Source organism: Arvicanthis niloticus, chromosome 26, assembly GCF_011762505.2.
Source record: "Arvicanthis niloticus isolate mArvNil1 chromosome 26, mArvNil1.pat.X, whole genome shotgun sequence".
NCBI classification, from domain to species: domain Eukaryota; kingdom Metazoa; phylum Chordata; class Mammalia; order Rodentia; family Muridae; genus Arvicanthis; species Arvicanthis niloticus.
The window spans coordinates 37,099,750-37,127,506 of NC_133434.1; the positions used below are offsets into that span (position 1 = coordinate 37,099,750).

At 49.4% G+C, this 27,757-nt stretch overlaps 1 protein-coding gene across 12 annotated transcripts in view; it reads left to right on the forward strand.

Annotated features, from left to right (window-relative positions):
- Positions 1–27,757, forward strand: part of Megf11 (multiple EGF like domains 11) — a 335,104-nt gene that overhangs the window by 252,848 nt on the left and 54,499 nt on the right. For all 12 annotated transcript variants that reach the window (XM_076925760.1, XM_076925763.1, XM_076925771.1 and 9 more), the window contains exons 6-10: positions 147–393; positions 1,835–1,955; positions 9,969–10,105; positions 15,900–16,112; positions 22,677–22,851. In XM_076925760.1, the coding sequence (XP_076781875.1) occupies positions 147–393; positions 1,835–1,955; positions 9,969–10,105; positions 15,900–16,112; positions 22,677–22,851 (893 nt within the window). The remainder of the gene's footprint in view (positions 1–146; positions 394–1,834; positions 1,956–9,968; positions 10,106–15,899; positions 16,113–22,676; positions 22,852–27,757) is intronic.

Below are 27,757 nucleotides of genomic sequence, written 5' to 3' on the forward strand. Positions count from 1 at the left end.
TGGTGGAGCCTGGCAGAGGTCTCCAGATGCCAAGGATTCCATCCAGATACCCCAAACAGCTTGGTTTCCAGGGGCCGTGGAAATGGTAAGGTCAAGCGGACCGTACTTCTAAGGAAAGCTCTGACCCAGTGTATCCTTTCTTGCAGGCTGTGACAGTGAGCACTGGGGTCCCCACTGCAGCAACCGGTGTCAGTGTCAGAACGGCGCCCTGTGCAACCCTATCACCGGCGCCTGCGTGTGTGCCCCCGGCTTCCGAGGCTGGCGCTGTGAGGAACTCTGCGCGCCCGGTACTCACGGCAAGGGCTGCCAGCTGCTCTGTCAGTGCCACCATGGCGCCAGCTGTGACCCGCGCACTGGCGAGTGCCTTTGCGCACCTGGCTACACAGGCGTTTAGTGAGTAGAGAGGGCGTGGCCTGGGGTGGGGAAAGAGGGATGGGGCAGAGCCGGGAGACTGTGTCCGATGCCCGACTGGGGGCAAGGGTGGGGCAGGAGGAGCGTGGCCTTAATGACCCTGGCTTGGAAGAGGACAGGGCTGGGGCCTGGAGGCCCTCATCAAGGCTTTTAAGGCTTTAGGACAACTTCTTAGCACCCTAGTGGACAGAAAGTCCTGGTTGTGACATCTGCCCTCTGACCCCCAAGTGCTGCAATGTCTTTAAGTACCCAGGCCTCACCCACACAAGTCTCAGATCCAAGCCCATAAGTACCTGGCCCTACTGGAGACAAGTCACATGGCCAGAGGGCCCTTCCTAGTTAGGGGACACAAGTGAGTAATATGCCTGTTTGCCCCATCCTAATTGAAATAGGCCTGGTAAGAGCCCATCTGATGTGTCATGTGCAGATCGGCCCCTCGCTTCTGTGCCCTGGGGAAGCCATACTGATAGGGGTCCCCAAGACAGCTTGTCTGACACACTCAGACAAGATTGGTGCTGTCCTTCCAGTCTAGTGGAGGCTCTTAGCATTCTCTTAGATTCATAAGCAGAAGCCAGGGATATTGACCACAAGACATCCTGGATTGACAGCTTTTCCTGCCCCACCCAGTGTCAGATCAGGTCCCCTGAAGCCATGGCCATTGGAATGAGACCCAAGGCAATGAATCAGACCCTTCCCTACACTCCCACAGTGGCTGGTCCCCACACGTGGCAGCTGGGAGTCCTTGTGTTTCCAGCTTCTCTCTTTGAAAACAGGCAGGTTTCCAGGGGCTGGAGAAATGGCTCAGCGGTTAAAAGCACTGGCTACTACTCTTCCTGAGGTCCTGAGTTCAATTCCCAGGAACCACATGGCAGCCCACAACCATCCTATAATAGGATCTGATGTTTCTCTTCTGACATGCAGGTATACATGCAGAGAGAGCAGTCATACACATAAAATACAAAATAAAAACTCTTTAAAAGAGAGGAAGGGAAGAAATAGGCACGTTTTTAATGGCCAGATCTTAGCTCTGTTGTTCGTGCTTTTTCAACCATCTGGCGTGCCCTTTCGCCCTCTCCATGCAATCAGCTTCACCTTCAAGACCATCTCCTCCCCAGAACCTTCAAGTGCTGGCCCAAGTGCCCTACGGTTCAACATATATCTGTCTCCCCCTACTGGCAGGGATCAGAACAGCCACGCTTAAGATGGTGTGGAGGGGCTTCAGGCTCTCAAGTCCGCAGTTGGGCTGATTACTGACGTCATCCACACCTGTGGTGGGGGAGGAGTCAGGTGCCAGGTGGGGGTCGGCCCGGGTTGAGACTTGTCTGTCCTCGGAGATTGGGCTCACTAGGGAGTCCTGCAGCATTGGGACCGAACACTAGGGCGCCATCGGGAATTCTGTCAGACGCTCTTCCTCTCTTTGCAGCTGTGAGGAGCTGTGCCCCCCTGGGAGCCATGGAGCTCACTGTGAGCTACGCTGCCCCTGCCAGAATGGAGGGACCTGCCACCACATCACTGGCGAGTGTGCCTGCCCTCCAGGCTGGACGGTAGGTGGACCCTCAAGATCTAAGTGGGCATCGTAAGAGGCATTGGCAGCATGAAAGGCTAAATTCCCCTTTCTACCCATTTATAGTCATAAGCCATCACGAGAGTGAAGAGTCCCAGGTCTGGGGTCTGTGTGGCTGAAGGCAGGTTTCTTAGCCTCTTTGAATCAGTGATGTCTCAGCGGCAAAGGAATTGTATTTTCATCACATGATTGGCAGTGTTCAGGGCTGCACATGTAGCCCAGTCGGTAGAATGCATGCCTGACATGTGTGACACCTCATGAAGCCAGGCATGGTAGCACAAACCTATAATTCCATCATTTGGGAGGTGGAGGCAGGAGGATCAGAAGCTTAAGGGTATCCTCAGCTATATAACAAATTCAAGGCCAGCCTGGGCTACATGAGACCCTGTCTGAAAAGGAATGTTTTTAATTAAAAAAAAAAAAAAAAAAAAAAAAAAAAAGAGAGAGAAACTTGATTTGGGTCTGGGTATGCAAAGGGGCTTCAGGTGTGGCAGAAGGGTCTGTTCATCTGGATTCGTGAACCGTTACTCTACCTCACATATTCTCTGTGGTCCCTAGAATCTATTATATTCCCAAGTGCTTCAGGTACTTGTGCTGCAACTTCCCCCACCACAGATCTCTCCAGTCCAGGAACCCCTCACTATGGGGAAGTAGACAGAGAGATAGCCTCACCCACAGAGGCCTGCCTTCAGGTCTGATGCTGCCCCCACTACCCGCACCCCAACCTCCCTGACTCTGGCCTCAGCTTCCCCACACACAAAAACGATTTGCCTTCAAGGAGGCTTGCTTGGGCTGGCTGCCATGGTACTCGAAGTCCTCAGGTGAAACTGTATATCCAAGGTGCTTGGCACACACCGAAGCCTTTTATACCTGCTTGATATATACCCCTGGATGTCGCAGCCTAACCACAGCCTGCTATCAGCCGCCACCTTTCCCTGTTAGCACTTCCCTCCAGACTCAAGCCCCTGAAAGGCTGCCAGACTCTCCCCACTGTAGCCCCTGTAACAGCCAGCTGCCTCCCCAGGGCCTGAAGACAGGGCTGCTGAACAGAGCAAGATATTTCAGGAGGTTTTTGACACCCAGCTCCCAAGGGCAGCCAGAAAGGACACCTGCAGGCCCATGGTGCTGCTAGACAGGGAGAGACCGTAGGAATCCAGTGTGACCAAATATGGCTACACACTGGGGTCAATGAGGAGTCAAGAGATCACGCTTGAGCCTATGGAATGCCATCTTTAATAAGCTCCCCAGGTGACTCTGAGGAAGGTAGTGTGCGGACACGGCCTCACTTGGATGTCATTAAGAGCAAGGGGCTGCCTTCTGTGTTGCATAGAACACTTTAGCTCCTTGGGGTGGGTAGGGATGGAAGCCTCGACCTTGGGGCTCAGGCTCCTACAGCCCCATCTGAGTCTACTCTCAGTATTGGCGTTCTAGGTAATAGGTCATGGAAACAAAACCGGCCACAGGTTTAAGAGTCTGACACCATGGTCTGACACCATGGTCTGACCATAAGTGCCATTTCCTGAATTGAGGGTATTGAGAACAGGGAAGGATCGGCCACAATGTTGGTTAGCAGTGAGGTGGAGTTAGAACTAGAACCTGGGTCTCAACTCCAGAACCACCCATGTTCTCAGTATCTCATCTCATCTCTCCCTTCTTCTCTTTCTCCTTCCTCCTTCCTCTTCCCCCACTTCTAGCTTTCTCTTGTTCTCTTTTTCTCTTTATCTCTCTTTCCTTCCACTCCCTGTCTTTCTGTGTTTTTTTTTCCTCTCTGTCATTTTCTTTCCTTTCTCTTTCTCTTCCCTCTGTCCCTGTTCTCTCTCTCTACTCTTCTGAAAGGACAGAGGGATCCAATCACCTCTCATCTGTCTACTTCTCCTCTGACCTGCTCTTAGAAAGGCCTCTATCACCAGTCAGGTTCCAGGTATCCAGTGCCCACCAGCAGGGCTCAAGGAACCCCATCAATCGGGGATGGAGCCCTGAACCTCAGAGGCATCTTCTGAGATGCTCCTATGGGCCATTGCACTTCAGGAATGAGAAAAGGAGAAAGCCAACCCATAGCTCTCTTCCTAACACACTTTTTTCAGGTGACGTGAAATCTGTCTGTAGGAAGCTTTGGTGCTGAGGGCTTTGTTTTAAATTTTATGATAGACAATCACATTTCTATTTTTGACATAGCATTGAACTTGCAGATTTGCATGAATTATTAATACCCCGACACATGCCAAGTCATAATGTAATGAAGCTTCAGCTCAGGCCTGAGGCTTCTCCAAGGGAGATCAGGGGCCAAGGAAAGGCCGCCGAAGGAAATGGTCACTTGTCCTTGTCGTCCATTGCCTGACTTGCCACTGGCCCCGCCCCCACGGGGATTCAGCTGATGGAATGGCTCACTGCCACCGCTCTGCTGGGACACAGTACAGAGAAGCTTCTGGAAGCTCTGGCCCCTCTGACCCTTCAGGCCCTTCAGGCCACTGTCCCCCAAGAATGCCACAGGCCCCTCCACTTATCTGGTTATAATGAGTCCAACGTGGGGAGGCCTGTGCAAAGAGCCTGGGAGCTTTTTCCCTGATTTTGAGACCTTGCAGAGCAAAGAGGGTAACGGGGGGTAGGTAGCTTGATGGCAGTGGAATCCAGAAAAGGTGTTTGAAACTTACAGGCTTCGGAGTCTCAGACACTAGGGGTTGGAAGGATGACTGTAGAGGCCCGTGGCTGGTCCTGAGGTTAGGACCACCTCCATAGCACCTTCACCAGCCACTGCTTAGTGTCCCCACAATTGGTGCCACTCTGGGACAACAGCCATTAATGTGAATGTCTGAAATGCTGGTGAGGCCCAGCCCCCATCTCGGCCCTTTCCTTTTGATCTTCTGTTGAGCAGGGACTTCTTACAATGTAGCTGCTCTTGAGAGTCCCACAGAAACATCAGGTCTGACCCGTCGGGGGACCTTCTAAATCCTATGTAACCCAAGAGCCCACGATAGCAGAGACACACTTGACCTTCTCAGGTGACCAAAGACCTCAGACCAAATGGCTCAGACAGTAGGAGTTGGTTTTCTCATGGGCTTGGAGGCTGGGTGTCAGATGGCAAGGTCTTCATCAGGCAGGACTGATGACTTCTGAGCCTCTGTTCCCAGTCCGGAGTCTTTGCATGACCATCCCTCTGGCCTTCTCATAGATCCCAGGACCTCTAGAACAAAGGTGGCACCATCCATGAAGGGCTGGGCCTCCCATATAAGTTACTAATAAAGATAATGTGCTACAAGCCTGGGGAGATGGTGCAGTGGTTAGGAGCACTAGCTGCTCTTCCAGAGGTCCTGAGTTCAATTCCCAGCAACCACATGGTGCTCACAACCATCTTATAATGTGATCTGGTGCCCTCTTCTGGTGGGCAGTTGTACATGCAAATAAAATACCCATATAAATAGATAAATGTTTTTCTTAAAAAAAGAAAGAAAATGAGCTACAGGCTTGTCTATAGGCCAATTTTATGAAGCCATTTCACAATTGAAGAGTCCCTTTCCCAAATGACTCTAGCTTGTGTCAAGTTGACATATAACCAGCCATCATCATGTCTGTCCTTTTACATTCTTCTAGGGTCAATGTTTAAATCCTCAATGTTTGTATAGCAACCACATTACTGGTTGAACTAACCCTCCAACCTGATACATGTCTATCTTAATCTCTTCTTGTAAGGACATGAGTCAGGGTGGATGAGGGCCCACCTACACAAGTCTATAGCTTCATCCCTGCAAAGGCCCCATGTACACAGACGACCGTATCTAGACACTCTGGGAGTTAGGATTGCAGCCTGTGAATCTCAAGAAGATAAAGTCACAGCAGGAAAGGAACCCTCGTGCTGGCCTGCCTCCTCCGAAGGCCATGTTTCCAGTTAGCAGTGGTTGATCATTTGTGTAGTCCTGTACCACCTCAGCAATGCCAGCTTCCTTTAGTTGACAGTCATTAGGCACAGCTCAGTAAGACACCTCAGTTATCTTTACAGCTTCCTAGAGACCAGGCTTCACCCCCACCGGTGTGTGTGTGGTGGTGGTGGGGACTGGTAGGCATAAGCATAATCTCCTGCCCTAAGTTGTCTTGGAATTTTTTTCAGGGTTAGAGGACCCTCAAACACCCCCGGATAGTAAGGACAGAATTGTACAGAAGCCAGAGACTCCTCTTGTCACTCGTGAATCCCTAAGCTCATAGGTTTCCTGAGAAACCTACCCACTGCTATTCTCCTTTCTCTGCTCCTGAGCCCCGCCCCTCGGCTCCCGAGTTCCTCCTCTCGGCTCCCGAGCCCCTCCCCTCGGCTCCCGAGCCCCTCCCCTCGGCTCCCGAGTTCCTCCCCTCGGCTCCCGAGCCCCTCCCCTCGGCTCCCGAGCCCCTCCCCTCGGCTCCCGAGCCCCTCCCCTCGGCTCCCGAGCTCCTCCTCTCGGCTCCCGAGCCCCTCCCCTCGGCTCCCGAGCCCCTCCCCTCAGCTCCCGAGCCCCTCCCCTCGGCTCCCAAGCTCCTCCTCTCGGCTCCTGAGCCCCTGGGTGCCTTCGGAGGGGAAATCTGAGCTGAAAGCCTCCCACTTAATTCATTACAACTCAATAACATGATTCGGAAAGATGGCTCTGGTCTGACAGGCTTTTCCTGACTGAACTAGCTTCTTCGGGGCCTGTGATTATTGATGCTTAATAACTGTGTGTTGAACAAATTGATTAATTAATTGGAGGATCATCTTCATTCTCCAGAAGAGAAATGATTATCTCCGGCATGAGGCTGAAAGGGTGGCAGGAGACAAGACGAGGCTCAGACGTTTGATGAAGACTTGAGATTTATACGAACTGTTTTAAAGGTGTATACCACAAGGCTCATACTGGAGGTGGGGGCAGAGAAAACAGCCCTTAATGCTTGTGCTTGCGACCCTGGCCCGTGTCCCTTTGGGTATCTCCCTCTGTTTTCTACCTAACACGCTTTACTGCCAATTCTTAACTATTGACTCCAGCCCACAGAATAAGAGTCAGGGTGGTAAAATGGCTCAGTGCGTTAGGCAGTTGCCCTCAAGCCTAAAGACCTGAGTTCAGTCCCTGGGACCCACAGGGTAGAAAGAGAACTGACTTAAGCAAGTTGTCCTATGACTTCCACATGCATGCGTGCGTGAAAACACACACACACACACACACACGTATATAAATAAACTTAAATTTTAATTTATTTAGATCTTCCCCCCACCCCCCACATACACTTGGTGTTAAGTCGTCTTTTATTTTTTTAATCTTAAGGACAATTTTACTCATGTTTAAAAGAAAAACTTAAGGGCAGGCAAGCTGTAAATCTTGGCAACTACCTGGCAGAGGAGGATGAGGAAGAAGAGTGGTAGAGCCTTGCCTTTTGAGTTGAGCTGGCTTGGAGGTCAGGCTTGGGAGACAAGCAGCCATATAGCGAGGAGGTCTTTAGAGAAAAAAGAGAGGGAATGCCCAAAGTACAGGGCAGCTTCCAAAAGAAAGAAGAGCAGGCCGCTGAATGTCTGCGGCATTAACATGCCTGTGTGTGCCGCTACTAATGTATCCAACGGCTGAACTAAAGGCTGAAATTCCTCTCAGGTTGGACACATCAGAAGTCCTTCCACCTCCCTCCCTCCTTCTCTCCTTCTCTCCCTCCTTCCCTCCCTCCTTCCCTTCCTCCCTCCCTCCTTCCCTCCTTCCCTCCCTCCCTCCTTCCCTCCCCTCCCTACTTCCCTCCTTCCCTCCCTCCCTCCTTCCCTCCCTCCCTCCTTCCTTCCCTCCCTCTATCCCTTCCTTCCTCCCTCTGTTCCTCCCTCCCTCCCTGCCTGCCTCACTCAGTCTTTTATCCACTTTTTCTTTCTGTTTTTGCCTTTGTGTTTTGAGGCAGCGTTAAGAACACCTTGTCCTTCTGTCGTGTGAGCTCTTTGCTTTGTGCAGTCACTATTGTCGTAGGATTCCTCTTGTTTCTCTTTTGATGGGTCCCTAGTTCTCAGAATCCATGTTTGTCTTTTTCTTGAGTTATCTTCCTTCCTTCCTTCCTTCCTTCCTTCCTTCCTTCCTTCCTTCCTTCCTTCTTCTTCTTTTTATTTTTGTTATTTTTCAAGACAGGGTTTCTCACTCTGTAGACCAGACCAGTATTGAACTCATAGAGATCCGCCTGCCTCTGCCTCCCAAGTACTGGGATTAAAGGCGTACACCACAACCCAGCCCCTTTTTCTTTTCTTTTTCTTCTTCTTTTTTTCTGGGGGTGGGTGTTGTTTGTTTAATAGGATCTCATATCCAAATCTAACTCTCAAACTAGCTGTATAGTCGAGGATGGACCCTTAAACTTCTAACCCTCCTGCCTCCACCTTCAGGTATGTTACACCCAGTCTATATGATACTGAGGACTGGACTCAGGGTTTCATGCATGCCAGGCAAGCACTCTACTGACTGGGCTGTATCACCAGCATTCCCTTTTGATGAGGGGCATGGGGATATTCCAGCTAGTTATTGAAGAGTATCCATGTTCTTGTTCAAATCCGAAACTGTCTCCATCAAATCCCCCATTTGTGCATTTGGTTTGGTAGTTTTAGAATTCTAGACAGAAGGAGTTTGCTTTAACTAGTTTGTTCTCTTGAAGTGCTAAAGACCCGGGCTTTCCCCTCAGCCACACCCCTGGTGCTTCTGGGCAGCCAGTTCTAGACTGGAAGCTATCTTCTCTCCAGACTCTTAAGGAACTCCATCTAGTGTCACATAACTCCTAGCTGCAGGGTATAACAACTTGAGTCCTGGGTTTTGCATACAGACTGTTTTCTTTTTCCTAATGGCTTTGATTTAGAAACATAAATCTTTGGTGGCTGGATCGATGGCTTAGTAGTTGAGAGCATCTGCAGCTTTTCCAGAGAACCCAAGTTCACTCTGAATCCATGGCAAGGGAGCTCAAAGGCACCCGTAACTCCAGCTAAGTCCCAACCTCCTCAGGTGTCCACATGCCATACATCACAGAAATAAAAGCAATGGTTTGGGGTTGGGTTTTTTGTTTGTTTGTTTGTTTGTTTAGTTTCGGTTTTTTTGTGTTCTATTGTTTGTTTGCTTGCTAGTTTGTTTTGTTTTTGAGACTGGGTTTCTCTGTGTAGCTCTGGCTGTCCTGGAGCTCACTCTGTAGACCAGGCTAGCCTCAAATTCACAGAGATCATCTGCCTCTGCCTCGTGAGTGCTGGGATTAAAAGCATTCACCAACACTGCCCAGCTTAAAAATGTTTTGTTTTGTTTTTTTAATTTATAAAAATGTGTAATGCTGCCAGGCGGTAGTGGCACACGCCTTTAGTCCCAGCACTTGGGAGGCAGAGGCAGGTGGATTTCTGAGTTCGAGGCCAGCCTGGTCTACAGAGTGAGTTCCAGGACAGCCAGGGCCACACAGAGAAACCCTGTCTTGAAAAACCAAAAAAAAAAAACCAAAAAAAAAAAAAAAAAAAAAAAAAAAAAAAAAAAGTGTAATGCTATGCCCTGATGGGAATCATATTTCTTCTCCTTCCTGTCCTTCTCCCTCCTTCTGCCCCCTTCTCCCTTCTTTACACCCCCACTTCCTCACACCATTACGTCCTTATGGGTCCTTTGTTCTCTAGCTGGGTTTAAGAAAGGCACAGGGGTGAGTGTGTCTCCATGGCTGGATGTTGAGTGGGAGCTCTCTGATATCTGCTCAGCTCTCTTTCTCTTCACGTCCATGTGAGAAGATTAACACTACATGCTTCCTCCAAGGTCTCCCTAGGACTCTGGAATGACAAGTATCAAATCTGTACCCCCAGTTTCTAACCCAGCACCTGATATGTAGCAGTTACTAACTATACTCTGCATAGTTGGGTGCAAGAGCTAGCCTCAGCAGAGCTAACTGTAGCATGAATACCCAGCACGCCCAATTACACTAGGAATTTGGGGTGGTCCCTGCCGCCCCAGTGTTTATATAACCTCGTATATAACCTCGGCATGTTTTCCTTGGAGCCCTACCAAGCCTGTTCTTAATTCTATTTCAGGGAGCAGTGTGTGCCCAGCCCTGCCCACCAGGGACCTTTGGCCAGAACTGTAGCCAGGACTGTCCCTGCCACCATGGAGGCCAGTGTGACCATGTGACTGGACAATGCCACTGTACAGCTGGATACATGGGGGACAGGTAAGGCGGCATTAACTCTTGCCTATGATGTTCAGTTGTTCAGACCCTTAGCAGCCTTGCAGAGAGTACCATCCCTGGCCAGCCTTCTGGCTCTTTCCTCAGAAGGCAATCTGAAATCTACCCTGTCTCACCCACATGTGCAAACCCCTCCACCAACCTGGCTGCCCTGGACTTGCACCAGGGAGGGAGGTGAGCAGCCCTCTCCTTTTCCTGAGTCTGTACCAACAAGGGAACAGTGGGACAGAGACTCTGAAAAAGCTGAGAGAGCAAAATCAGTGTCCACGGTTTGAAGTTCTTATAGAAGTAGATTTGTATTCAAAAATTGAGTTACCTCTGAAAGATACTGACATCACTTTGTGTGATATGAATGCCCGAGAGTACACTGAACGGAGGTTCAGAGAGACACCATCCTTGAAAGAAGCCAACCTGGCAGAGGGAACAGGCAACAGAACACAGACTCTAGGAACTGCCTTCTGGACACAATTGGAAGACAGCTGTGGGACCAGGACACACTGTGGGAGAGGCAGAAGCAAGGCCTGCATCTCTGATGCCATGCTGAACTGGAGGAGGACCCCACTTGTGTCCACACACCCAGGGCCAGGTCCCCTTCTCCACTAACCATCCAGAGGAGTCCCTGCCTTTTGCCTGGCACTGTGCAGGTGGATCCAAGTTTCACCTCTGGCCCCTGAATGTCATTGTCACTCTTCTAGACAAAGTGAGAGAGGAGATACTGTAAGAAGCACAACTTAGACTAAGCACTGGAGAAACCAAGATTGTCATTCACACAGACTTGTCTTTCTTCAATGGAAGGAAGTAAGCCTGCCCACCTGGCATGCTTGAGTGACATGGGCAGACAACCTGGTGATGCTTTTTGAGTCTGTTAGGAGCCAGCCTCCTCCTGAATCCCCCCAAGACCCCGAGCTTTTTCTCCAGTGAATGGAACACAGCTCTATCTACTTTGCACACTCCACCAATAGAATCTATCGTTATATTTATCACAGATCCTTTCTCTAGGCCCTAGCCCTGAACTTGTTCATCAGCCAACAGAATTCAAGCTTACTGGAAAGGTCACAGGTGCTTTGCTGCTTTGCAAATGATGTAACCAGCCCTGAAGCTTTGTTAATGAGAATTGTCATATGAAGACCTTTCCCCCAAAGTTCTGTGTTTAAATGTGTAAGAAAAAGCCCAGGGTGTGGGCCCCCTGGACCTGGGATTAAGTGCTAGGTATACCTTCCCATCACATCTTCAAACCCCAAGGTAAGGAAATGCTGGGGACCAGATGAGCCCCACTCCCTGTGTTCCAGCCTTACTCTGATGTTGGAAACCAGTGTTAGCAAACTACCAGGCACCACCAGTAGAGCTGCCTCATTGGCTCTTAAGGTTCACCAAGGGCAGAAATAATCCCAAGTGTCTCTCCTTCGAGTCTCACCCCTGATCTCAGAGCAGACAGAATTTCCAAAGCCATGAGCCTTCCAGCTTGTTTTCCCAGCCTGCCTCAGGAGAGTTTATACAGAGCTCTGAGTGCGTTTGGCTTTCCCGCCTCAACAGGCTGCCTGGTGTTTAATATTTTGTAAAATTGCCTCCATTAATTTTGTAGGTGACAGCTGCATTAGCCCACCCCAAATTATCATGAGCATATTAAAGCCAAGTGGGTATAATAATGCGGGTCTCCCCAGATCGGAGGGATCCAGCTCAAATTAAACACAAAACATAACTTGTAATTTAATTGAGCAATGTATCTGGTTGTTAATGGCGATATTGGACACATTAGATTGATATGTTGGGAAGGAAGGGTGTTTAAGTAGAAAGTTAATCCCTGCTGTGATTACCCTCCTGTTCCACAGGCCGATTATTAGTGTACTTTGTGTAAAATTCATTAGCAGTCTTTGCTTGATCTCTAAATAAATAAGTTGTTTAAATTGTGGCTAGGAAAAAAAAGTAAAAAGAGACTGATTATGCAAATGGATTAGGTTGTCAATATTTCATTTTTAGATTTTTTTTTTTCTGGGCAGGTAGATTCAGTGCCCCTTCCCCAGGAGTATAGTTGGGTGGGACACTGTCTTCAGAGGAGCCATCTGTCCTGCTGGGCAGGAATAGTCCAGTGCAAGTGAGCAGGTGTCTCCTGGTGTGAGTTTCTCTCCTGACCTCAGAGAGATCTGAGCCCTGCAGAGCTCAGTGGTCTGTGGAGAAATCTGGAGGCTGAGCAGGGACTGGCACTTTAGACATGGGTCTTTAGCTGCTCCTGGTCCTTTCCCTCAGTTCCCTCCCTCCCCCCCCCCTCAGTTCTTTGTTTCTCTCTCCTGCCTGCCACCCGATCTTCCTCCCCCAGCCACCCCTCCCTTTGTTCCAGCAAGTTGGGACAGCCCAGATCTTTTTCACTGCCTGCCATTGGCAGATTCCTTCCCTCACACAGTGGCTCTGAGAGGGGACAGCCAGTAGGCATCTCCCTTGAGGGGTGATCTAAGCTATGTCCCAGTCACTCTCCTGCTCTCCTGTCACTCAGGGCACAGAACAGTGAAGGCAGAAACATGGGGCCCTGGCCGCTAGTTGCCAAGGCCAGTCCTGAATAGTCTCTCTGATCTCAGTTCCCCGACACAATGCTGCCGCCCCCATGTCCACTGGAGTGTGGCCACGTGTCCTCATTTAGGCCACTGGCCTCTAGAATGAGCCTCCAAGAAGTTATGGGTATGGTCTTAGTTAGGGTTACTATTACCGTGATGAAACACCACGACCGCAAGCAACTTGGAGAGGAAAGGGCTTATTTTTCTCACAGTTTCACACAATTCTTCTTAAAGCAGTGAGGGCAGGAAGCCAAGTAGAGCAGGAACCTGGAGGCAGGAGCCGCTGCTGAGGTCTTGGAGGGGGGCTGCTCACTGGCTTGCTCTTCAGGGTTCCTTCAGCCTGCTTTCTTATAGAACCAAAGACCACCAGCCCAGGGGTGGCCCTCTCCACAATGGGCTGGATCCTTCCACATCAACCACTAATTAAGAAAATGCCCTACAGGCTTGCCTACAGCCTGACTTTATAGAAGTATTTTCTCAATTGAGGCTCCCTCCGGTCAGCTGATTCTAGCTTGTCAAGTTGACACAAAACTAGTCAGCACAGGGTACATTTAGAATGTAAGCAAATGAGGCTGTAGCTCAGTAGACTGCTGGCCTAGCATGCTTAAAGACCCGAGACGGCACAGACCCCTCTTCACTTGAAATGCCTGGTGTGTTCCTTCTGTACCCCATGTACTGAGTAAATAGGCTTTGATGGTTCATGCCTGTAATTCCAACACTCAGGAGATAGAAGGAAGAGGATCAGGAGTTCAAGGTTACTCTTGAATATAAAGCATAAATCTTAGGGGGAGGGGCTAGTGAGATGGTTCAGCACATAGACGTGCCTGCTACTCAAAGCCCGAGTTCCATCCCTGGAACACATGTAAAAGTGGAAGGGCAAAACCAGCTCTACAGCCTGTCGTCCTCTGACCTCCACACAAGTGATGATTAAACTGCTTCTAATTCCTCAAGTTCATGCTTCAGTTACATTTCAGATTTCCTTTCTTTGAGCCTTTTCATGCCTGCAACTAAGGCAAGAGGGTCCTATCTGCTGTGTTTTCAGAACTGAAACAAACTTTTAATAAAGAACTGAGAGACAGATCAGCAGTTAAGAGAAATTTATTTAAGAGTGCCAACAAAGCCGGGCAGTGGTGGCACACGCCTTTAATCCCAGCACTTGGGAGGCAGAGGCAGGCGGATTTCTGAGTTCGAGGCCAACCTGGTCTACAGAGTGAGTTCCAGGACAGCCAGGGCTACACAGAGAAGCCCTGTCTTGGGGGGGGGGGGGGGAGTGCCAACAAATAATGGTCTCCTGGCTACCTTTCTGGATCATAATACACCTTCCAAAATTAATTATGTGCATGGTGACAGGTTGTTGGCGTATTTTTTTTAACTTTATTGGGCTCTTATATCTTCTACTCTTCCACCCTGATCCCTTCTAATCCTCCAACAGTAGGTAGGAAAGAAAGAAGGTTAGAGAGAAAAGGAGATATCCATCTCTTTAGACTACTTCCTGCAGATTAGGGGCGGTGAGTCCCTTGGGGCAAGTCCAATCTTCGCCATCAGGATCTCTCCAACTTCTCTTTGCTTGACAAACCACTACAACGGGAACCAGCATCAAGGAGAACAACAGCCACCCCAGGCCTTCTCAGGGCTCTTCCATGTATCCCTTCTCCAGAGTCCCCAGAATTAAACTATCTGCACCTGGCAAAGATCACGCCCCTGCTAGTGCAGGGCAAATCATAATCACCTGCTGGGAAGCAGCCTCTTATCCACACCTGGGATTAAAACAAAAACATATTCACATAACATGACTGGGTTCTTAAAGAAACTAAAATTCTCACTATAATGGGCCATGCACATGTGAGTGCAGTGCCAGAGGAAACTAGAGACAGGGGTGGCAGATCCCCTGGACCTGGAGATACAGGTGGTTGTGAGCTGCCCAGTGCAGATGTTGGGAACCGAACTCAGGTACTGCAAGCCAAGTTCAAGCTCATCATTGCTAAAGCCATCTCTCCAGCCCCTAGCATTATTTTATCTAATCTTCAAACAACCTGATGAGGGTTACCAGCTCACTTTATGATGAGGAAGTGACCCATCAGAAGTCAGTTCTTGTTATTTGTATCATTAAAGCAGAGTTAAGAATTAGCTAATCCCTAACCCCATAGCCTGTTTCCCTCCAGTGCACAGGTTACCCCCTTTTCCCCCAAGGTCCAGTTGCTATGACAATGAGCTTGTGCCCCCTGAGGAATTACCCTGGGCTGCAGCAAGGACATCAAGGAAGCCGGCAGAATCACCCAAAAGATCCGCATCTCTTGGCCTTAAGCTAATGAAGTAAAACATCCCCAGAATGCAGGGACCCCAAGTACCTGTGTGAGCTCACATAGCACAAAGTGTCAGTCCTCCACCTTGAGAGCTCACTGACTGGTGAGAGAGAGCTAGCTCCTGCCTCGACAGCAAGTAGTCTGTTTTGGGGAGTATTCAAACTGAGGAAGGAGGAAGACACATCTACTTAAGGGAAACCCTCAGGGAAGGCTCCACATGACAGGGGAGAGAGGCTCCTGCCTGAGACTCAGGAGGGCACGTATGAATAATCCCAGCAGTCAGAAGTTTGGGCCCTAGGATTGCTGTGAATTTGAGGCCAGTCCAGGTTACATTGTGAATTCTAGGACACCAAACTGAACTTCAGAATAAGGCTCTGTCCCAAACAAAACAAAAAATGGAAGAAAGAAAATCCCCAGCACCACTTAAACCAAGCATGGTAGCTCTCAGGAGGTGGAAAAGGAGGGATGTGAAGTTCAAAGGTCACCCTTGGCTACGTAGTGAATTTGAAGCCAGTCTGGTCTATATGAGACTCTTTAAATATAAATAAATTGGTTAATTATGCAATTAATTATAACAAACTTTCATCATGAATTTTGAAGGGTACAAACAAACATTCAAGCATTTAAACCACAGCACACACATTTTATCACACTTTTTTTTTTTAAAGAGGACTTAAGTTACACACAGCCCATAATCACACAGGGTGGTCTGGAACCCACCAGGGTGGCCTCAAACCTAAAGGAAGCATCCTGCCTCAGCCTCACTAGCTGCTAGGATTACAGGTGCAGTTCCCATAGATATGGGGGAGGAGTCTGGGAGGGAGGGAAAAGGCCAGGCCTTCCAAGTGAGGAGGAGTCTATGCAGATGCAGCAAGAAGCCCAGCAAGGGTTCCTGTCGGTCACAGCTCTACCCCGCTCTGCTCTCCACAGGTGCCAAGAGGAGTGTCCCTTTGGGACTTTCGGTTTCCTGTGCTCTCAACGCTGTGACTGCCACAATGGAGGCCAATGTTCACCAGCCACAGGTGCCTGTGAGTGTGAGCCTGGCTACAAGGGCCCCAGCTGCCAGGAACGGCTATGCCCCGAGGGCCTGCATGGCCCAGGCTGCACTTTGCCCTGTCCCTGTGACGCTGAGAACACTATCAGGTATGAGCTATGGACAGGTAATCTTGGGGCAAGGGATAGGTGGGCCCCTGATGAAGAAAGGCTTTCCAGGTTGTGCCTTTGGGGCTTTGGTCTCTCTAATAAAAGGTGAGAACTAATACCATCCAGGTGGAGTCAGGACCAGACCTTAGGTCACCTGTTTCTTGTTCAGCTACCTGGGCTTCACAAGCTTCACTTATGAGCAAGGAATAGCCTAGTGACTCACAGAAACAGGGGATTAGGATTGGATAGTTCTTGGGGCCAAGATGGTTTGGGGTGACAGGGCTTATGGTGTGATGGCTGGTGAGCTATCTTGGAGAGTCCACTTCATACTGAACACCTAAGCAGAGGCTGGAGCCATAGAAAGCCCATCTGGGCCCACAGAGGCCCTGGTCTGGTGGGAGAGGAGGAAGGACAGAGACCAGCCTCTGTGCCCAGGACAGCTTGAGAACATGGGGACAGTAGCTAGCCTCACTCCTGCATCCAGAGAGGACTGAGCTTGAGAAACCGAAGAGCAAACAGCCTCCTCCCCCACCCCTTTCCCTTCCTTCTCACCACTCCAGCTGCCCTGCCCTCTGTTAGGAGGGGGCTCCGCCCCACAGATGCCTATCGACTGTTATCTGTTATCAGGGTAGAAGGGGAGAGGCATCCCTTCTCCTTGCCTATGAATGGCCCAGGAAGACAAGCTGGTCCAGGCAGTGGATACTGAGCAGATGGCCAGGCAGAGAATGCCTCTGTTCTGAGACTCCTCTTCACCTCAGTGTTTGCTTTCTCACAAGTCACCCTGGACCACCTGTCACTGCAAGCAGGGCTTCTTGGCATGGATCAGCCTAGGTAAATATAGTTCCTTGGTGGCATCTCAGAAGATTCAGAGAGGGCTTAGAGTCAAGGCACCCAGTCTGTGCATGACTTGAGTGTCCCCACAGTGCAGAGCCAGGTTACAAGAAGAAAGCCCAGATACCCTTAGGCCCTCAGATTCTGAGTTTTCACTGACATTACGCACTTGCTGGCATAGTTTTCCAATACAAGGCACCCCCAGTAGTGTCTCATAGCCCTGCTTTCTGTCCTATTGATCAAAAATTCCAACAGCCAAACCACGACACACCATTAAGTGTATAACATACCCAACGTCAGAGGTTGAGAAATGTTAGGGTAGAGATATGTGTACCTGGCTCTGCTGGGTTCCAACGTACGTCCCAGTTATTGTGGCCTGAGATATGTGCAAATATCTCAAGATATCACAAGAGACCACCATTTTGGGCAGGAAGGGTGTCCTGGAAGAGGTGGCCTTTTGCCTGAACTGAAGGGCAGGGTGAGAGATCTAAGGGTCCCAAGCAGGAAAGAGAAACCAGTTCACCTTTTCCACGGGTGGAAGACAGCACGGGGGCACTCCGTGCTTGCTGGGAAGCCAAGGACAGAAAGCAGGGAGGCTCCTGAGGCCCCAAATTAAAAGGCCGTCGTTTCCCTCCCTTCCCCGGCAAGCACGTGCGCGCGCACGGCATAATTTATCTTTCTTCTGGAGTCCCCCATGTATTATTAATCTGGAAGAACTCTCTCTTCTCTGTCGCTAATCTCGGTCCATCCAAAATTAATGATTGTTTGCTTTACCGTCTTTAACGTGTGTCATGTTTTAAGGAACTGGGAGGCAAGAGCTAGCCTTAGGTATCCTTAGGATCCTGGATGGTGCCTGCCAGCCCAGCTCTGGGCAGGCTGCTTAGACTACCTCCTCAGGGAGAGCCTTGCCCCAAGCCAGGACCCTCAAGGGCACCAGCAGGCTACCTATGAGCACTGTCTCAGCCTTCAGTGACAGGCATGGCTGAATTCATCTTAAGCAGTGCATTCTAGATAGTTCTTCCCCATTTGCTTTTTAAAATATTCCCCGTCCTCCTGGCGTGCCAGCCCCTGTGACTGAGCCCCTGACACATGTGCTGCTCAGTCTCTACCAGGCAACCCACCTGGTTGGTCACACAGAACAGTCTTGTGCTTCATAGACTATTCAGCAGGGTCCCTGGGTCCCACCCATCAGATGCTCAGCTCACTCCCAGGTTCTGGCACCCAAAGGTGATTCCAGTCAGTGCCAAATGTCCAAGAAGGATAGAGAAGGCGAGATGTCTGAGGTGAGAACCTCTGGTCTGACTGAATTCTTGCAGCTCTTGGCTTTGTTCATGGCAGGCCTATCCCTTTGTGTGGACACGGCTCAGCCTTTCTCCCCCAGGAAGCTTTGACTCATAGATAAAGGCTTCTCTTGGGATCTAGAGAAAGCAAAGATCACAGCTAGGGCAGTACCTCAGTTGGTAGGGCAGTTGCCTGGCATGCATGAGGCCCAGGATAAACTGGGCATGGTGGCACAGACCTGAAATTCCACAAAGGCAGGAGGATCAGAAGTTCAAGGTCATCCTTGGCTACATGGAGGGCAGAATGGGTACCATGAGCTCTTGTCTTTTAAAACAAGGAAAATAGGGGCTGAGAGATGGTTCAGGTTAACAGCACTGACTGCTCTTCCAGAGCTCATGGGTTCAATTCCCAGCAACCACATGGTGGCTCACAACCATCTGTAATGTGGGATCCGATGCCCTCTTCTGGTGTGTCTGAAGACAGAGACAGTGTGCTTATATACATTAAATAAATAATAGATAATTAAAAAAAAAACAAGGAAGAAGAGGAAGGAAGCAAGCAAGGGAAGACAAGAGGGAAGGAGAGAGAGAAGGGGAAAAGGAGAAAGGAAAGGAAGGAGAGAGGGAGGGAGAAAGAAACAAACAGAGAAGGGGGGGGGCTATGATTCCAATCTTAAGGCAATTAAGTTGCAGGTACCGAATGGGGGTTGGTCTCCTCCATCCTGGCCTCAGATCAACTGTTAATCTCAAAAATGTAAGGAGAAAGACCATTACTCAAACCATCATGACCAAATTAACTCAAGCAACCTTCTTTATTTGTGTATATGGCGCCCCCTCCTAAGATGGGGTTTGAGAGGTCAGCATTGGAGGTGAGGAACACAGGCTTTTATAGCTCAGATGTAGGGCTTTCCCAAATGGGGGATTTGTTGGGTGAAACAGGCAGGGTTACAGGGGCAGAACTTAAGCACGACACATTAGTCAGAATGACCTCCTGAAACAGACATGGTCACAAGGTGAGCACAACCCAGCACTCAGGCATATAACCTTTGGAAACAAAGGTAGGGTTGCAAGATGGTTATAAACATGTTTTTTTTTAAAAAACAAAGATATGATTGCCATTCCTAGAACAGGCGGTACAGAACCATTTGTAGTTAAGCTGGGGCACAGCTCAATCCTTGAGAGGTCTATGATTGAACAGGTAAGACCTAGTTAGTCTTTACTAGAAGGTGGCTTTTAAGTCTAAGATGGAGGTGGGCTTGTACTTCACTACCCAGCTAAGAAAATACCCCGATATATGCCTTCCTGTGCCAGTCTTCCGAATGGGGGCAACATTTCTTGTGGTCTTTGGAAGTAGAGTAGAGGGGTAGTCATTAGAAGCCTTGCCTCATTTGTCCCTAAATTCATGTAGCACTTGGGATAAATGGTGGCTTCTAGTCTCAGGAATCCTCCTGAAGAGACATAGGACTCTAACCCCAGCCCAGGAGACCCCTGCTCCCCAGCCCACCCACAGCCTCTCCCTGCTCCTTCCCCTCTGGCTAGCTGCTGCAGAGAAGTTATGGTTGTCGTGGGAAAAAGCAGGCTGGTGAGCTTCAGTTTCCTCCGTGGGTTCTGTGAAAACACAAAAGAGACCATTCTCCTTCATAGATCATTCACCTTGAGGACAGTGTCCGGGTGTCAGGCCTCTTAAATGTCCCCTCCGAAATTAGATTGTCATAGATGAATTCCAGGAGCCCACGATGGCAGATTACCTTTGAAAGATTTGATTTAGCCAGCAGATGCCACAGAGATAGAAATCTCATCAGGGCAAAAGAAAGGCAGAAAAACCCAGCCCTCGAAACCGCCGCCCGAATTGTGCAGCTTTCGGCTCCTGTTAGCCAGTGATTAATCTGTGTCTGGGGAAAAGGAAGAAAGGGGAACCTGATAACAAAGGAGGCAGACTGTGCATCAGTGATGGGGACTTTGGTCCAAGCCTCCCCGGCACTGCCTGAACAGCAAGGTCACCCAGGGGAAAGAAGGCCTTCATAGGCAGAAGAACTGCCATGCATTCAAAGACGGCTGGTCTCAAAAAAAGCAAAAAAAAAAAAAAAAAAAAAATCAAATCATTGTCAGCCATCACTCTCCAGCATCTTTCCAAAGGAAAATTTAAATTAAGAAGTTAGATGTCCTGTTTCTAGAAATAGAATTGTAGGGCTGGGATATAGTTCAGCCTGTGGGGTTTGCCTAGAGTCTTGGTAACTGTTCTGAGACTATAAAGACGCACTGTGACCCGGGCAGCTTATAGCAGAAAGCATTTTGTTGTTGTTTTTCGAGACACAGTTTCTTTGTGCAGTCCTGGCTGTCCCGGAACTCACTCTGTAGAGCAGGCTAGAATTGAACTCAGAGATCTGCCCACCTCTGCTGGGTTTAAAGGTGTGCTCACCCACTTATCCGTGTGACCTTGGGTAGGTCTCAAAACCTCTGGGTGCCACCTGTACAATGGAGAGTCCCATTCCTACTTCACCGGTTTGTGGAAGATAAGAGATGTATGTGTGACGCGCCTGGCTCTCTCATAGCCTGGATACGTATAATTTTATTTATTATTATTCAAATTGCTTCCATTTTCTACTGTTATAAATAATGCTTTGGGGAGCATCTCTGTGTATAAATCTTCCTCCACAATCATGGTTATTTCCTTAGGATAGATTCTTAGAAATGGAATTACAAGGCCGAGGCATCTGCATATTTTTAGGTCTCCTGGTACGTAACCTCGGATTGTTTCGAAACCTTTACCAGCGTTTGAAAAGCTCGTCTGTGTTTTGATAGAGAGAAGGTGATATCCAATTGTTGTTTTGACTGGATGATTAATGAGACTAAACATTTTCTGAAGTGATTATTAGCTACTTATTATTCCAGAATCCTCTGCTCTGGTCCACCCCCTCATTTTCAACAAGAACACCACACGTGCCCCCCCCCCCCCAGAAGGGAGGCTAGCTGGTCTGCTCACAATTAGTCTGTTCATTAATTCGTTCATTTTAAGCACGCCGTGAGATCAGCATTTCCCATGTGCCAGGAACCCCATTGGACCCTGAGAGATGACAAGACAGACAAGGGCGGGCCCCCCAGAGAGCTGAAACCTAGTGGGTGGACAGAAAACAAACAAGTCAATAGACACAGAATAATTAAACATGGAGGCTGGGGGCATAGCTCAGCCAACAGAGTGCTTGCCTAGCGCGCACAAAGCCCTGGGTTTGAGTTTCAGCAGGGCATAAAACTGTGGTAATGGCACACAGAGGTAGAGGCAGGAGGATCAGAAGTTCAGGGTTGGGAGCTGGTGAGATAGCCCAGCAGCTAAAGTTTCTTCGCCACTGAGGTTAAGGGCCTGAGTCCTATCCCCGGGCCCCACGTGATGGAAGGAGAGAGCGCTCTCACAAGTACTTCTCTGAGCTTCACACATGTGCCATGGCATCCGTGTTCCCACATACTTACACCAAAAATAAGTAAATAAAAATGCAAAGAGTAAAGTTCAGGATCGTCCTCAGCTATACAGCAAGTTTAAGGCCAGCCTGGGCTACAGGAGGCTCTGTCTCAAAAAGAAAATAATTAAAAGCAATGTGCGTTCCTATGTGTGTAAACTGGACAGTGAATATGATCTGGGAAGGAGAAGGGCTCGCTCTGTTACAGAGCATAAGGAAGCCCAAGTGGCGGGTCCCTTGGGGACAGCCATTGTCAGAGAGGCCATCCTAGCCTGGGATCTTGTTTCAGCTACCAATGCTCACTAAGAGTCTACTGTTTGGAGAACTACTAGTGTCATGGTTGCCTTCTCACTTGTCCCCTCCCCCCCGCCCCCAACCCTGACAGGAGCGATGGGAGCTCTGGACCTCAGAGTCTATAAGGCACAGGAGAAAGGCCCTGCCTTACGCTTTGGGCTCCGTGTAGTTTTATAAAGAGTATACATTGGGGATTTACTATGGGGGTGTACTACTGGGGAGGGCTTACCACTCAGTTGGTAGAGTCCTCACCTACCATGCAGGAGGCCTGGGTTTGAGCCATAGCATGATGGCACATGTTTGTCATCTTAGCCCCTGGGAGGTAGAGGTAGAGGTAGAGGGAGGAGTACCAGAAATTTAGTGTCACCTTTGTCTACATAGGGAGTTAAAATGCAGCCTGGGTACCACAAGTCCATCTCAAAAGAAAAAAAGAAGTGCATATTTGGGGGTCAGAAGTCTGGGTATTAACCCTGGTCTTGTTCCCGCCTTGCTGAATGACTTTAGGCAAATTACTTAACTATGCGCCTTCATTTCTGGGAACTACTAAGACTATGTAGGGCCATGCATCCTGTCATAAACAAGGCATGACTAACTTAACCACAGGGGTCCTTTGCTCTGACTACCGTGGGCAGGATAGACTTGGGGTGGGCAGAGGAAGGGACATAGTTGCAAGCCTGTCCTCTTTTCTTCCTTCTTCCTCTCTTCAGCTGCCATCCAGTTACTGGAGCTTGTACCTGTCAACCAGGCTGGTCTGGCCACTACTGCAATGAGTCCTGCCCTGCTGGCTACTATGGCAACGGTTGCCAGCTACCCTGCACCTGCCAGAATGGTGCTGACTGCCACAGCATCACTGGAAGCTGCACTTGTGCTCCAGGCTTCATGGTAAGTCAGGATGGGCCTCCCACAGCCTCCCCACTCCCCAGGGAGCCAGTGGTCTGTGACCGAGAGCCCTTGAAGCTGTTCTCTGAGGTTTACAACTCAAGAGTAGCTGCAAAGGGCCTTAGTCTGTCACTGTCCCCGAGTCTGAAACTGTCCTCCTCTTGTCCAGGTCTGCCCTGTCCTCCTGTGCACACAGTATTTTTTCACAGCATCGTTACCCCTGCTCACAGAAGCAGTTTGTATTCTCCTGTTTGTTTTAGAACAAGGCCTTCTTACTATATACATTCCAGACGTGGAACTCACTGTGTAGACTGGGTTGGCTCAAAACCACAGAGGTACACCTACTTCTGCTTTCTGTGTGCTGCGATTAAAGGCACGTACTACCAGGCTGGACAGTTAGTCCCTCTCCCTCTCCTCCCTCTCCTCCCTCTCCTCCCTCTCCTCCCTCTCCTCCCTCTCCTCCCTCTCCTCCCTCTCCTCCCTCTTCCCCCTCTCCCTCTCTCCCCCTCCCCCTCTCCCGTCCCCTCTCCCCTCCCTCCCTCTTCTTCTCTCCCCCATCCCCCTCCCTCCCCCTCTCCCTGTCCCTGTCCCTGTCCCTCTCCCTCTCTTCCTCCCTCTCCCCTCCCCCCTCCCTCTCCCTCCCCCTCTCCCTCTCCCCTTTCCCCTCTCCCCCTCCCTCCCTCTTCTTCTCTCCCCCATTCCCCTCCCTCCCCCTCTCCCTCTCCCTCCCTCTCCCTTTCCCTCCCCTCTCCCTCTCCCTCTGTCCCTCCCTCCCTCTCCCTCCACCTCTTCCTCTCTCTCCCTATCCCCTCCCCTCCCCCTCCCCCCCCTTTCTGTGTAGTGGATGGGTGTTTGTGTTGGGGGCGTGTCTTGAGGACTGAACCCACAGCCTCCCACTCTGAGCTCCAGCCCCATCCTTTCTTTTATTCATGTTTCTCTGCTACTGGTTGGACCTCTCAGTTCTCACTTCAGATGGCCGCCTAGTGGAGCAGGAATTGATAGATGCCCAGTTTCCCAGCCCTTCCCTTCCTTCCTGCACAATATTAGAACACGTGTCGCCATGTTCACAGCCAGTATTGCAGCGTCGCTTCTTACAGCAGTCTATGCTGTCGGGGGTCGGAGATGCGCAGGCCTTGTTCAGAACAGCTTTTTGCTTGCTTTTTTTTTTTTTTTTTTTTTCAGTCTTGCTAATTATATAGGTAGAGAATGGCTCCTAAATGTCGCTCTCATTTGCATGTCTGATTACTAGGTACACGTGTTTGGTGTTTGTTCAGTTTGTATTTCCTCATCAGTCATGCTGGGTTTTACACGGTTTGATTTGGGCCGGGGGTGGGGGGGTGGGGGGGTGATGCTGGGCTAGACTATGCTCAGCCGGCCAGAAGGCCCCTCACACTTGGCATCCTCAGAGGGGAATGTTCCATTGTGCTGTGAGAAGTGTTTGTGGAGTTGAAACCTGTGGCCAGGTCACACACATCCTGGACCCAGTCTCTTGAGTTTGGTTTCTTTCTCTGTGAAGTGGGCACTCATCTTTCAAGGTTGCTTACAGGTATAGAAAAGGAGCCACTATAGACATCGGCCTTGGTAAATTACAGGTTCAAATCCAGCATATCTACAGTATGGTGAAGCTTTAGGTATCTGATGGGCTCTCACAGGATGTGGTAGCTGCTACTCAGTGGTTCTCACTGTGCAGAAACCAGATACATGGCATGGCTTTTCCTTCCCTCCTTCCTTCCTTCCTTCTTCCTTCCTTCCCTCCTTCCTTCCTTCTTCCTTCCTTCCTAAAGTTATTTGATTTTTTTGTTTTTTGGTTTTTGGTTTTTCGAGACAGGGTTTCTCTGTGTAGCCCTGGCCGTCCTGGAACTCACTCTGTAGACCAGGCTGGCCTTGAACTCAGAGATCCGCCTGCCTCTGCCTCCCAAGTGCTGGGACTAAAGGCGTGTGCCACCTCTGCCCTGCAAAAGTTACTTGTTTTAAAGATAGCCTATGTATTATAGTTTTTGGCTTACTCTTAGCAGGCATAACCTTGAATTTCTGGTCTTCCTGCTTCTACCTTCTCCCCTGTGCTAGGATGACAGGCATAGAGCAACAAGCTTGGTCTATTCAACGCTCTAGATCAAACTTAGGTCCTCATTCAGTTCACAACAGAAAAACACTCTACTGTCTCAGCTACCTTCTCCAAGAACAAGCTTTTCAGCCTTGACTACAAGGTCATCAGCCATGGAGGTGCTGGGAAGCTGGCTGGTGGTGAGCTGGCCGGCTGCCATGGTATAAATCTACTGATTCCGAAGCTCTTGTTACCATCATGGCAGGGGATCTTTTGAGAGCAAATGTCCCTGGTCTGCATAGCAAGGCTCAGACAAAATGTCATCAGTCCGAATCATGCTCCTTGTCAGAGTTAGAGCTAGGTGGACAAGGACTATGGTCTTTAAAGGGAAAGAGGTTTGTTCCTTCCACACAGCTTCTCTCTGACTTGCCTGTGTTGGCATAAATTCTGGCCCATAAACTATCACAAAGGACTGAAGCACTGGGGGCTGCAGAGGAGGCTTGGTGTTTTTAAGAGCACTGGCTGCTCTTCCAGAGGACCTGTGTTCAATTCCCAGCACCCACATGGATCCTCACAACCCTCCAAAGCTCCACTTGGAGGGGATTTGATTCCCTGTACTGTATCACACGGACAGACAGGCAGGCATAGCACCCATACATATTTTTAAAATTAATGATAATAGTGTCACTCTAGGTTTAGAGTCTTGCAAATAGTTCTTTGGAACTAAAGATATCCCATCACCAAGAGGTCAGGCAGAGAAGCAGTTGGTGGCAGGTGGGACATTCTATCCCTGCTTTAGCCTGGCTACCAAGGAAGGCCTGTGACTTAGGAGTGGCTTCTCCTCTCAGGTCCCAGGTCTCCTATACAAATGTGAATGGGCAGGGAGGATGAGCCCACTAATGTTGTTTTATTAGTCTTGTTTCTAGTTACAACCTAGTGTAGCCGAGGCTGGACTTACTCACTATGTAGCTGAAAATTACCTTGAGCTCCTGCTTCCTACCTCTCCCCACTTAGTGCTGGGATTATGGCTTTCTTTCTAAGCCCGGCCAAGTTCTGATGCTCAACACCGTTTTATGCTAAGGTGCTAAGGGCTAAACTCAGGGTTTCGTGCATGCTGGGCAAGCACCCGAACAGCTGAGCTGTATCCCCACCCCTGAACCCGCTGTTTTCTGAGATGGTTTACTGTAACTTTTTTTTTTTCCAAAACTTACTATTAATGACAGTTCTTAAACACTTTAACCCCCTTTAGCCCACCACCCACCAGAGATAGTGGAAAAGAAAGGGGGTTGGAGGGAGTGGACCTGTTTGGAAAGGTTCTTTGGAGCAACTGTGTTGTCTGGAAATCTGGCAGTTCAGTTCACAGGTTAGCAGGTGGCAGCAGCTCAATCCACTAGCAAACACCTCACAGATACACAGCAGTTCAGTTTGGTAGAGTCGAGTTAGCAATGGCAGTGACACAACCTAGGAGAGACAGCCAGGCCTCAGTCAAGGCAGCAGGAGGGACCATCGGCAACATCAGAAGTTCTCAGCTGTGCCTCTCTCAGGGAAGTGAAAATCAGCAAAGACACACCCACAGGCACTGCATAGCTATCTGTACCAGCAAGCTCTGTCTCCATAACTTCATGGAGTCCTATCTATACCCTCCAAACATCAAGTGTCCTCCAATCAGTCCAAGTCCACAGAAGTGGCAAGAAACTGCAGTGCACCATCAGACATTTTTTTTTGGTGTGTTCCTCTCTATGGAGTCCCGACAAAAGCAGCTCAACTATGCAATGGGAAGCAGGCCAATACATGCATAATAGCAAAGACGATACATGCATGTTATTAGCAAAGAATCCTTCATCACGTGTCCTTTCACGTGCTTGCTTTAGCAGAACATTCTCTCCTGTGTCTGCTTCAGAAAAACGTTCCTTTATGAGTTTGCTTTAGCCTCTCACCTGTGTCGGCTTTAACACAAACGCTCCTTCACGTGTTTGCCCCAGCAAAACACCATCCAACCCACTTTCCAAAGAACACTTAAGTTTCCACTTCAGTTTCCTATGCAGAGTTCATGGACACATTGGTCTGCCTACGTGTGGGCTTGTTGAGTGTCCCCATGGTTGACGATGTACATTGTCATAGATCTGTTCATACTTACTCCTCTGTCCCCTTTGTTGCCTCCCATTGTCTGACTTGTCGCTACTACTCAAAAAAGAAAACTGAGGTTCCAGAGGGATGAGGAAGGGAGCCTTGGTCTGTCGTGTGCTCACTCCTCCCACACCCCCAGCCAGGAATCCACGAATCTGAAAGCAGAATGTAAATGGCCTCTTGTCCTTGAACTTTGGGTGGGCGGGGCTTGGTGACCAGATTATCCACATCCTGCCTACCTGGCTCTTTAAGGGGGGGAAGGGGGATGACGACAGATTGTGAGCAGGCTCTCCTGGTGAGACCCCATGAACTCCCACTCCTGCTCAGCCTCATTAAATACCTGGAGAGGCTTTCCTTGGGGCCCGGTGTTGCTGGACAGGGGCAGTTGGAGGTGATTACAAAGCATTCATTGTTCCCAGGAGCACCAGGCTCCAGCGGGGATGCCATTATTCCTGCCTTACCCCAGCTTCTGAATGATGTGACATCCTGCAATTAGCCAGCTTGGTAATATGGGGGATGAGGCCATCAATCAGCTGAGCAGACTCAGTCCAGGCTCCCCCAAAGCATCCCACAGTCAGTAACAATTAGCAGTGCCTGTATGTGTTTGTTGATTTGTGATTACATACCTGCCTGTTTGCTGAAAGATTTCACGACATGGGGAGTTAATAAAGAGCTAATTTTAAAACCCCATTTCTGGGTATTGGAGCTTCATCCTAAACTCAGTAAACCTTGGATACG